The sequence below is a fragment of the Apaloderma vittatum genome, unplaced genomic scaffold, assembly GCF_000703405.1.
Source record: "Apaloderma vittatum isolate BGI_N311 unplaced genomic scaffold, ASM70340v1 scaffold1653, whole genome shotgun sequence".
Taxonomy (NCBI): Eukaryota; Metazoa; Chordata; class Aves; order Trogoniformes; family Trogonidae; genus Apaloderma; species Apaloderma vittatum.
In genome coordinates, this window is record NW_009707310.1 from 53,285 (window position 1) to 65,438 (window position 12,154).

Here is a 12,154-nt window from a genome sequence, read left to right on the forward strand (position 1 = left end):
GTGGGCCAATGTGTGAAAGAGTTTAAACTGTGTTATTGCCATGGTGGACAGACTGCTTGAAAAAGACAATGTCAGCAACGTTAAAGAGGGTGAAAACGATCCTTCGGCAGCAGATTGCAAGGTGTTGCATACCAGTGGTAAGCAGCTATTTTTTCTTTTTTTTTGACTAGAGTAAATAAAAATGGAAAAAGTCACAGAAAAATGATACAGCAAAGACTTGATAATATCTTTGAGGGTACTGATAGCAAGGTTTTCCACAGTTGTAGCCTTGAATGGTAGAAGGCTATTGATCAAATTACAGCTCCGTTGCATACCCAAACTTCTTCCTGTGCTCAATTTTTTGTGCTACTGTGAAAACCTTTTGCCACTACAATGTTTTCATTTGAAGGCTAATGTGGTTTTGTTTCAGATTTTACTTGAAGATCCCATTCTGAGAAAAAAAAATAAAATTGTGTCTTACCCCATAGGAAACTTGTAAGGTGATGTGAACATTCTGTTTCAGTGTCGTTCTCCTGGAAATTCTTCCACTCTTGTCAAGTGATAAACTGATTTTTGTTTCCTGGTTTACTAAAATTTATTTTTTCTTGAATACTGTTGTCAATTTGTGTCAATACTGAAGGCCAAATAGAGTGATTCTATAAGACAATGCAAAGCAAACTTTGTCTACAGCGGGTCCTTGTCACCAAATCTTCTGCTCTTCTATGGCCACATTCCTTGTTGCTTTCTCTTAAGTACAGATCAGGTCTGTTTTGTGAGTCTTACAACAAATGAAATGGCCCAGCCCTTGTGCTACTCTTCAGTTCAAAAAGCAAAGAAACAAAAAGCCCCCAAACACTTTATTGTAGGGAGCTTTGTGTAATTTTGACTTTAATAAGAAAAAAACACCACATTTGTCTATTTCATTCTGTATTTCCCTTTTCCTATTCTTCCCCATCTGCCCATGATTTTAATGACCTAATCTTAAAGTAAGGGTTTAAAAGTTATTAAAATCTATTTGTAATTTCATTCTTAGATGACAAGAGTGAAAACTACTTCTTCAGCAGTATATCATTTGTGTAGTATTGGTGAGTTTCACACAACAGATTTTGATTATTGTATTGAGTTCTTTGATGCCACTGCAATGTTGACATTTTTTCCAGTATGAGATATTTGTGCTGGCATCCTGGAATTCTTGTTTTCAGTGTCAGATGCGTTGGACATGTTTGTGTATGACTAGTCCAGAGACCAGAGTATTTCTTATGTGTTTGCTTCTCTGAGTTTCAGTCTATCAGGCAAATATTCTTACAATGTTAGAGATGGATGATACCATCTTTGTTCTCTAGTGAAGGCTTTCAGGTGCAAAATATCATTACAGTTGGCTTCCTACATTTTCCAGATCTTTTTCACGTAAGAAGATAGAAATATTCAACAGTGAGGTAGATGTAGTTGTCAACCTGAAAGCCTTTTTAGAAAATGAACCAAAGCATACTGGTTTTGACTAAAAGAACGAGATAGAATATTTATTCTTCCGCCTAACTCCCTTCTTGTCCCCATGGTGCTAACAAACTTTGCTGCTGCTGTTAGCAGAAATCCAGTGTGCTAGAAATGTTTTGCAGGTATAGTAGTAGTATGCTTTCAACCAAACTTCCCTCAAGTTGCTGCAGTGCATATGTGTGCGTATACATAGACATGTGTGTACTGGTGTTTATACTCCATAGTTATGGAACAAAACTTCAGATTTCCCCTTTTCTCCCCAGTCTGAAAAAAAAAGTTATGCTTTAGGATAATTCTTTCTGGGTGTTTCCTGGCACAGTTAGCAAGATGAATGTTTACAGATTTTCCTTTGCTCTCTTCAACCCCATCAACATGTCCTCTGTCATTCTGTATAACCCTTGAAATGTATTTAACCAGTCCGTTTGAGTCTTTCGTTGTAGTTATAAAAAAAGTGTGCACTTAGCTTTGATTCAGGCTCACACCCTACACAGAAAATGAAATATTGGTCAAGCAGTCATCAAGTACTTATGAAGGGTACATATTGCGAAGTGATAATTGTAATGGTTAGAAAATCATAGATGTGTTTCATTCAGCTGAGGAGTTGTCTTCTGGAGCTGACAGGCTGAAGATGAAAAATACCAAGATATGGCACTGGAAGAAATTCTTCTTTTCCTCATCATTTCAAGGACTTTCCTGTTTCTCTTGAACCAGTGCAGATGCCCTCCTGTGGGAGCAGCATTGGTGCTTCTGTTCAGTTGTGTGGAAACTGCAGAAGGTTTGTGGGGCAGACGACTTTGTTTTCATGTTCTGCTTTTTGAGGACGTTGTTTCATAAAGATCTTTTCATGAGAGTGTTGTGCAGTGCCTTTGACAGGTTATAGGGCTTTTAAGGTTGCGTAGAAATGGAAATGTGTTCAAATTGCTTTCTTTTATAGAACAAACTTTAAAGATGGCGCTTTCTGAAGAACCATCCAGGTGTGTGCCAAAGTTGGTTGCCTAATGGATTTCAAAACCGTTGCCTCTGGGGCCAGAGTTTTCATGCTTGACTTCACTATGAGAGTGTGGGTTTATGTGTTTGTTTTTCTCTGCATCTCTCTTCCTGAAGTTTGACATGAAGCCCTGAGGGTGCACCGTGAAGCACCTACATGGAGATTGAGATTCTTAGTTTAGGGTTATAAATTCTGCTTTTGTTTTACTCCATTTTATATTGGGAGCCTGGTTGTAGGGGTTCATAAGTTTTTTCTAGATACGGAATTATAGTGTGTTTACACCCAGGGTTTTGACCAGAGCATTGAAAAGAATGCCTTTAAGTATGGAGTGAAATTTTTGCTTATATTAGTGAACCTGACTGTTCCAATTTTTTTTGGCAGCATATAGCAATGAAAAATATGTCAAAGAATGCATGTCTGCTTGCTTGAGATGGTAGAAAACATTATGACAGTAATTTAATGCAATAGCACATTCCTATAACTATAGATGTTGCCGTAACATATATTCAGAGCTTCCTAAGACAGGTTTATGTTTCCAGTCTGTGTTGACACTGTGTGATTGTACTTTTTTCCCCCCAATATGCTTATATTTATTGTGTGAAATCTTTGTAATCACAAGTATCAGTGGCACTTTTTTCTTGTACTTTGCTTTCAACACGAATTATACCTTCCTTTAGCCTAACTTTTCATGCAGTCTGACCTTTGAGTGTATTGTTAAAACTGAATTTGAGTTATCAGTTACCACGGTAACATGGTATGGTTTCATCAGTTGCAGGATTATGATTTCTCTGCAGGATAAATCAGGAAGAGTAGATGGATTTCAAAGGAGAGCATTGTGGGGTTTTATTCTGTTAACTCCAGGCTGATTTGCCTTGGAGAGCTACTTGACAGCATTAAATTCTTTTTATTTTTGTCTTTTCATCTGCCGTGGGAGTCAGAATGTGAAAGCCTGTCCTGCAACATTAGAGGTGCCAGTGAAACACTACAGCTTGCTCATATACTTATGCAGCCCCTGACAGATCTCCGTGTTTAGCTGTGCTGCTAAAAGAGGCTGTTGTTTCCATCTGCTCCTTGTACCACACCATCAGATCTATCACCCAGCCATTCTTCTGCTGGATCTATGCAAGGGCTCCCCAATTTGCTGCAGACAGAATCCACTGCATTACCTCAGACAATTCAAGTTGTCAGAGTGATTGAGCCTGGATTTTGCCTGAAGCGAATTACAGGATCATAAACTGTGTTGCAGGACAGATGAATTGGCCAGTGGTAACGTTCAGTATAGAAAGAAAAGAGCACCTGGGGAATGGTGCCTTATTTCCTGGTTGTAATGAAGGAAAACATCTATTCGTAGCCACATTGGTACAGGCATATGTTAGTTAATTTTTCTTGAATAATCTGATAGGCCATGGGTACTCTCTAGGTCCAGATTAAGCTTTTCTGTCTTTCAGTGCCCTAGGGATAGACACTGCATCCTTTCAGTGCATAACTTCCACTGCAATGCCGGCAGAAATATGAAATCAAACTGTGTTCTGGTCTGCTTTTACTGGAAGTTATCATTTAGTCAGGAAGGTGAAAAATTTTCTCTCTTGGTCTGTGTTCACTCAAGTAGCAGACATATATTTTGAGGAAAAAAAAAAAGAAACCAATTCTGAGAAACTTTCTCTTCCTTTTCCTCACGTTTTTCTTTCCTGTTCTCTTGAGCTTGTCTTTGCATCAACTCTGCTTTTTTTTTTTCTTTTCAATCTCACTATTATCTCATCCTTCTCTTTTTGATGGGGCCCTTAACTGGGCTATAAGTAGTCCAACCCCTTCAGCAGTGCTTTCTCTGTGTAATTGAGCTATTGATGGAAACATTAAAAATGTGTAAGGAGAAGGCAGACTGTTTAACTGAAGCAACAAACTGTTTCTGTTAACATCAGAATACTTAGTTGCACAACCTTTCTAGAGCCAGATTTATCCATTATCCATGTTCTGAATATTTCTTTAGCTTTATGTCTGTTACTGCCATCATCATCTTTTTCTGTTTTCATTGTGACTGAACCTGCTGAGACGCCTGTATGTGTATGATTAGGTGGTTTCTATTTTGATTGTTGATCCATGTGACAGTGTAAAAATGTCAGATTATTACATTAAAATAACAAATCTCAAAGAATTTAATTCTGAACACGCGAAATGTGCAGAGTAGACTGCTATCATGTTAACCATAGGAATACCAGGAAGACTTAGACAGGTTTTGGGCGCTCCTGTGAGAAGTGTTGCAGAATAACGAGTATAAAACCACATCATTCCTCAAAGACCTCAGCCCTCATACTGGAGTTAAACTGAGCTCCAAAAGCTGAGTGGCAAGGTTAAGAAGTAGGAAGATGACATTTTTATTGTGCAAAGTTGGATGTATGAATTTTAAACCTCCCTTTAAAAAAAGAAAATAAAACCAGAAGAAGGTTCCTTGGAAAGTGCAGACTGAGTTAATTATTTCATGCTGTTTCCACTACCTGTATTTGAGAAATTGACTGCTGTTTTATGTTGGTTGGCTTGTCTTGCTTGCCTTTTTCCTAAGAGTTTGTCTGATGTTCCATTTGTGCTATCAAAACAACTAATTTACCTTGTTTGACTGCTATAATTTCAAATCCTATCATGAATTGTTTGTATGTTCAGTTAGTAAGGGGAGCAGTCGTTAACTACAGTGAAAAGTTTAGTCATGAGTAAGCTGCTGTTATGTTTATTATTATGCATATATGTAGGGGTCTCTGTTTCTTTAAGAGTACAACATTATGCTTTCTTTTACTTTGAATTCCAGTGTAGTTTTTAACTTCATACCATTTAAATTTTGAGGTGGCCTGAAGCCATCAAAGACTTCCGCTGATGTTTTAGGTGGTGTAGACAGCACTGACAGCATTCGCTTTTTTTTCTTTGTTGCCAGGGCAAAAGGAGATAGGAGTGCAATTCCGAAGCCTTAGGGCTTTTCCTGTTTGATTACCAGCACATTTTAATAAGGACTTCAATGGGCCTGACTTTGAAAAGAGCAGGAGCCTGCTTTTCTGCCAAACCTTATCAAATTTAACATGCACTTTGACATACTGCAACTTGAATATTAGCGTGTAGAAATGACTAGTTGGGTGCTAAGCAGCTCATTTGCCTGTGCAGGCATGTTGATTAAGAGAATGTGGTACTGAAGGGCTTTTTCCAGCAACTGAAGGGCAAATCCTGTCACAAACTGAACTTCCACAGTGCATGTCGAGTATTTACTCAGTGTTTCGCTGCACAAACACTGTCTGTTCAATCTTAATGTTAACTGCGTAGTGGTGGTACTACTTCTGTTTTCATCCTTCAATTTTATTGTGTTTGGATTTTATGCCTTGTTTTAGTTTCCTTTGCAATGTCTGACTAGCTCAATTTTGAAACTGAGTTTCCTTGCTCTATCAGTAGTTTTTGACTTTTTTGTCTGGATGCTAAATATTGCAAACAGGACAGGCTACTCTTGTCATTTTAGCGGCTTCACAGTCGTGTTGTAATCTCCTTGTTACTTTTGTAACAAGGAGTTTTGTGCCTTGATAATGACTGACCCTGACTAATATTCTTGCTGGGGTGTTTGTAACAGAATATCCTTCGTAAGATGTGACATACAGTGATTTGAACAGACCAAAGGCTGAGCAGCTATTGAGATTATTTGCTAGAGTTGTCTTTTCAATACGTCAGCCTGTGATACACCTCTTATTTTGATCTTAACACACTAACCTTGCTTTAAAATAAAAGGATAAACATAAGAATATATTAGCCCATTCATAAATACTCTGTTTTCAGGAAACAATGCCATTCCTTTCTTACTTTTGCTGACTGGCTCCACCTTCTGGGGGTTGGACGTCCTTACTGACTGTGAACAAGAATTTTCAGTGTGAGCAAGTAGATGCTTGTTATGGATAACTTAATCATACAAGGGTATAGTTTTGTCTTCTTTCCTCTTGTCAAGTACAATTCTATTTACATTCTATAATAAAATAATCTGTCTTTACTCAGTCGCTAGGGTAAAGTTTCCTACAAACTTAATTTTTATTGTTTCCTACAAAGCAAAATTCATGTGTAAGTAAAGCTTTGTATTCTTTGGGATGTTAAGTTACTCAGTCACTAGGGTAAAGTTTCCTACAAACTTAAAATTTTTATTGTTTCCTACAAAGCAAAATTCATGTGTAAGTAAAGCTTTGTATTCTTTGGGATGTTAAGTACTTGGGAGGATTTATTTTTAATATAATTAGCATGAATGCCCTTTACTGAAAAAAATGGCCTTGAGAATTTAAAATCTTTGAATTCCTTGCAACTATGACTGAAAAAAATTACTTGTGTAAGTTAGTATTCCAAACATGTAGTCTTCCCAACAAAATCTTTGTGAGAAAATGATCTTGAAGCTGCTACAAGGTATGTGCAAAACAGTTTGAAAAATCATAATATTAGGTAGTTCTCTGTTGTTTACTGCCAACCTGGAAGGCTGCATGAAGCAGAATCCATTTATATTTGCTCTCAATCCAGTATTACTCAATATTTTCATTACTGACTTGGCTTATGAAATATGGATGATACTTATAAAATTTGCAGATGCTTAAAGCTGGGAGAGGCTTTAAGCACCATGGGAGCAGGATTAGAATGGATCTTGTTGAAATGGAGCACTGAAACATTAGGATGCAGTTCAGTAAGGACAAGTACCAAGTTATGTTCCTGAAGAAGCAGAAATGCACAGTGCGGGTTGACTGGTTAAGCGGCAGCTCTGTAGAAACAGATCTAAGTGTTATGTGACTTCTGGCCAGTGTGTGACCCTCTTTCATGAAAAGGAGGGTTAGTAAAGCTCTTTAGCCTTATCCATGTGCCCTGGAATTGTAATAGCAGGTTCACAAAATGCATCTAGTTCTAGAAATTTGGCTTTTTTCCCCTTACCCTGGCTGTCAGTGTATTTGCACAATATCTGCTTTCCCATGGAAGTGGAAGTCGGAAGCAGACAACTCGCTCTGTTCTTATCACAGCCCTGTTCGCTGCTTCAATGTGCATTGCATCATGGCATCTTTTGATCTTAGTCTGCTGCAGTTGCTTTCCTTGGCATTTATTTTATTGATGAGTTTAATAAATTACTGTAACTGAAGACTCGGAGAGGTCACACTGGCTAGTCTGACTTACAGTATGTCACACCCTGTTGTCTACCTTATTTCCAAATTTGACTGTCTCTTACAGCAGCCTCTGGCCTTTGGTGTTTCCTTTGCTTTTTTTCCCTAGAATAAACATCCCTGTTGGTACTTGTTATTTTTCTCCTCATGAAGAAGGGAAATCAAGCTGTTGCTCAGCCTTTTTCATAGGTTTAAGGAGATTAAATCTTGGTAGCTTCCCTCTACATGCTCTCAATTTTTTCTCTGCAGTTTAATGTGTACACCAGACCTAAACATGTGGTGTATCAGTACTCTTAGTGGCATGTAAAAAATCAGCTCCTTCTGCTGAAGCATGAAACTAGGGATGGCTTATGCTCTGTTTAGTTCCCAATGACTCTAACCTTATAACTGCTGTTGTCCAGGGAACGGTTTGGAGTCTGTATTACACTTAAATATGCATGACTGTTAAAACACGTGTTGTCTGCACACAAAGACATTATTTGCAAAGGAAACCAGGTTGTTCTCTGGGACTGCTCTGTACTCGTTACTGTTTCTCTTTCCTGAGTCTTACTTTCTTGCAGCTTGTCCTGGCTTCCAAAGTTTTCTCCAGTCTTCATGGGTACAGTTTTATTCATTCACATGATTTTCTGGACAAATTGACCTTGCAACAGGCAGCTACATCTTTCTGCCAAAACAACTTCTTCAGTACTAATAAGTCTTTCATTGACCTGACTCAGGATATTACCTGAAACAATGTGCTGTTATCTTTCACCTAATTGCAACATAAATTATACACATTTTAGTTGTCATTGATCTTTAATTATGCAAATCTACAGAAAATATGAGTCAATGATAGACTGTAAGTCAGTTAGTGTCCCTCTTTTAACAGAGATTCTTCTGCAGTGTTGATTTATCTTTCATTTTAAACTTCTAACAGTGAGACTGAGATGTAGATTCTGAGGGAGAGTGGTGGATATTTTTTTAATTATGTAATTTACTCAACTTAAAGGGGTAGCCAAAAGCACATGCAACTACAATGCAGGTCCAATTGTACTCAATTCTGAAAAAAATAAGGAACAGGCTGGGTAATTGGGCAAGTTTGAGTAAGCTGTTCTGATTTTCTTCTGTTTCTAGCTGTCCCTTCATTTTATTTGTAATGTATGAAAGAGTCCCGTTTTTCAAGCATTTCACTACCTTGTTTTTTCTGATAGTCCTAGCATAGAATTTAACAGAGCAAAAGATGACAAAATAGCTCTGAATCTCTCTGCTCAAAGTGCCTAAAAAAATCATGAGTTCTATATCTCTAAATATTTTAAAAGAACAGTAGGATGATCTACGCAGCCCCGGCAGCCCCTTTTCCATTCTGAAATGGATTTTTCGCTGTAAGCTTTCCCTTTTGGAACAGACAATCTGTCTTGTTTTAGGTGACTGGTATGAACAGCTTTATCCCCTGGTGATTACGCTGAAGGACTGCATGGGAGAGGTGGTGACTAGGGCGAAGCAATCAATGGCTTTTGTTCTGCTCCAGGAACTTGCCTGTGGTTTGCCACAATGTTTGATGCTGACCCTAAGAAGAGATATCGTCTTCAGTCAAGCAGTAGGTTGTCTCATGTCACTTATCTCCTACTGTTGCTATAATTATCATTTTATTCGTGCCAATGTTTGTGCTTTTTCTTTTTTGCTATGTGTTTTTTCTTCTTCTTCCAATTTAACACAACTTTTTAAATGTATTATGTCCACTTAAATATTTTATAGTGTTATAGAGAAATGAATTGGAAATGGAAATAGTAACTATCACTGACTCAGAGAATTAGTTCTGCAATGGGCTGGGAAAGGCTCCCTAATCTTCCTTTTGCACGAAGAAGTTTCCATAAGACTATTTTTAGTCTTCCTAGGTTATATGCCAATATCCTCATCCATGGGTCAAGTTCTCAAGTCTGGCCTTGAATACTCTTAGCTGCTATTCAAGCTGGGTATTTTTTTTTCTCCTAGTCACCTTAGAAATGAAGAACAGGTTAATTGTTTTCAGTTTGTTCAGTTTTCAGCAGTATTTTATGTGTTTGAAGACTATGAGCATGTCTCTTCCTGGACTTGTCTTTTCTTGGTAAATAGCTGAAATTTTTTTATCTTCTCCTGTAGATCCTGTTTTCTAGATACACTTTTCTCCGTGATTAGTCTGATTTCTCCTCTAAGTTATATGTTTCTCCTAAGATAATTAAGGAGTTAGGGTGCAGCTTGCCAGGAGTTTCAGTTGCATTAGGTTCCTAACTGGTTTCAGACCCATCGTACTTCTCAGCCTTATGTGTCGACAGCCTGCCAGCCGAGGTTCTGGTCTCACTTTTGTCAGTGTAATTAACACAGAATGTCACAAAAGAAGTGGTGCTTATCCAGTGTAAAGTAACAGAGTATTTCACTACTTTTTACACCAAAATAAATGCCTCAACAACATATTAATATGAAATTATGTTTGTAGTCTCTAAACAAATATCTATGCTGTTTTCTCAGATATCATTATTCCTGTTGTGTATAATGATAACAATTCTCGTTTTAACTATATTATAACAGTACATCTGTTAATTTCATGTTTTTTTAATATCTTTATAGCTCGCTGGATTGGTCTGTGGGTTTATAATCAAACTGCACACAGGCTTACATGATCAAGGGTTTTTACAACAGCTTCATACTGTTGGATTACTTGTGCAATATGAAGGACTACTTAGTACATATGGTAAGTATTGTCCTTGGACTAAGTTCTTAGGCATCCAGACCAGATGTTTACCTGATAGGTTCTTATTTTAAACTTTGTTGATTCTCTAAGCCAAATTAGTGGAAGCAGAACAAATATCCTTGGGAGACAGTAGGCTTCCATATAATAACACAGTTGAAGTCATTGATGCTGTGTTGTCAATTCTGTGTCAAAAATTAATCATTTATTCAATTCTCTATTCCTCTGAGGTCACTAGTTGGTAATTATTGCATGCAGAGTGCTGAACTACTTAAATACAGGAGGCTCATTCCTCAGTACCTCTAGTGGAACTTGAAGTTTTAATAAAAACCATCTTCACTTGTATGGGCATTTGTCCTGACCCAAAATAGGTTTATAAAGCCACCCCAAACAGCGAATTTAAACAGTTATTGACTGTTAGCCCTGACCACATCAGTGTTGGTGGTGTGAAGATAGTTTGAAAACTGGTGAATTCGTAGCTTGTTACAGATGCCATCATTTGATAAACATTAAAAAGGACATTGTGAGGAAGAAACTGCTGTATGTTTCAAAATGCTTTGAAGTAGGTGTATTGGAATTCTTCCCCAAATTTGAGCTTGTGACCAAAGTAGAGATTTAGCATTTTTTTTGCAGCTTTTAACACACAGGCAGTTGTAGATGATCACTTGGAGATTGCTGTCTGACTCTTTTTTGCATGATACTCATTGTTACTCTTTAAACCTTTGTCCTCCATCAGCAGGACAGCCTTTAAAAAGACTTTCAGAATAGACAAAAATGGCTTTTCTAAGGTTATTCTTTGCACATGTAGAGCAGGCTGATTTTCAGAGATGCTTAATACTCATCATTTAACCACAGAGAATTGTCAGCACTTCTTAAAGTCAGTCTGCTTTTATGTAGGTTACTTTAATGTGGATTTAGAGCTGTGATTTTTAGATGCACAGACTGGAAAATATAATCCCTGTATTGCTTTACTATAACCTATGCAGTGACTGATCTGTCTCTTCTGTTAATAACCTCAGTAATAAAAGGTGAAGAAGCAGGGATGCTAGAAGACATGGCTGTGGGAATTTCAGATTTGCAGAAAGTCATGTTTAAAGTCATTGAAGCCAAATCGGAAGATTTTTTGCCTGTTATAACTGGAAGACGGTAAGAACTTTGTTTCCTGGAGCCCATGGCATGTAATTTTAATCTGTAGCACATGAAAACCCAGGTAATGGGGTTTTTGTTGCTGAATTCTATTATGTGGAAAGTGCAGCAGTTTTACTTTTCATGAGGTGAATGGAGATGTAATGAGGTACTCAGAATTTGTAAAACTAGTGGTAGTGTGGGCTCTGAGTTCATCTCCTGGTGAAAAGCCAGAAGTTCCAATTATTAATGAGAATTCATCAAATTCATCTGGGTTGTACAGAGTTTCTGTTGAGGTTTTCATATATAGATACTGAATCAAAGGGAAAGGTCAAGGTCAGTATTTACAGAAGTGGCCTCTAACTGAAGAAACCTTGGTTTTGAGGTGTCCAGAACTTGTATTTCAGTGTGGAAAATGAAACTGCATTTCTAAGAGTTAGGCCTCGAGTGTCTGAAGATGGAAACTGAAAAAGTCAGGTGCCAAAACTTAGTGGCCATTTTTGAAAAATGAAGCCCACCGCAGTTGCCCAAGATAGCACAGGACACAGCAACGTCAGAAATCCCCACATGAAGCCACTAATATGTTATACATCTTGCGTAAGCACTGCTGAATATCAGGATATCAGCTGCAATACTTCGTTAATAGTGACCGTAAGAAGGTTAAAGTTGTTACATGAGGAATGAGGTTTTCATCTTCATTGCTATTCTAGTCTGAAA

The 12,154-nt window shown here is 37.7% G+C and overlaps 1 protein-coding gene across 1 annotated transcript in view; it reads left to right on the forward strand.

Annotated features, from left to right (window-relative positions):
* Positions 1-12,154, forward strand: part of INPP4B (inositol polyphosphate-4-phosphatase, type II, 105kDa) — a 106,922-nt gene that overhangs the window by 51,289 nt on the left and 43,479 nt on the right. The window contains 4 exon segments of the mRNA XM_009866119.1: positions 1-137; positions 9,012-9,184; positions 10,192-10,315; positions 11,341-11,458. The exon segment at positions 1-137 is cut by the window's left edge and continues 8 nt beyond it. Of these exon segments, the coding sequence (XP_009864421.1) occupies positions 1-137; positions 9,012-9,184; positions 10,192-10,315; positions 11,341-11,458 (552 nt within the window).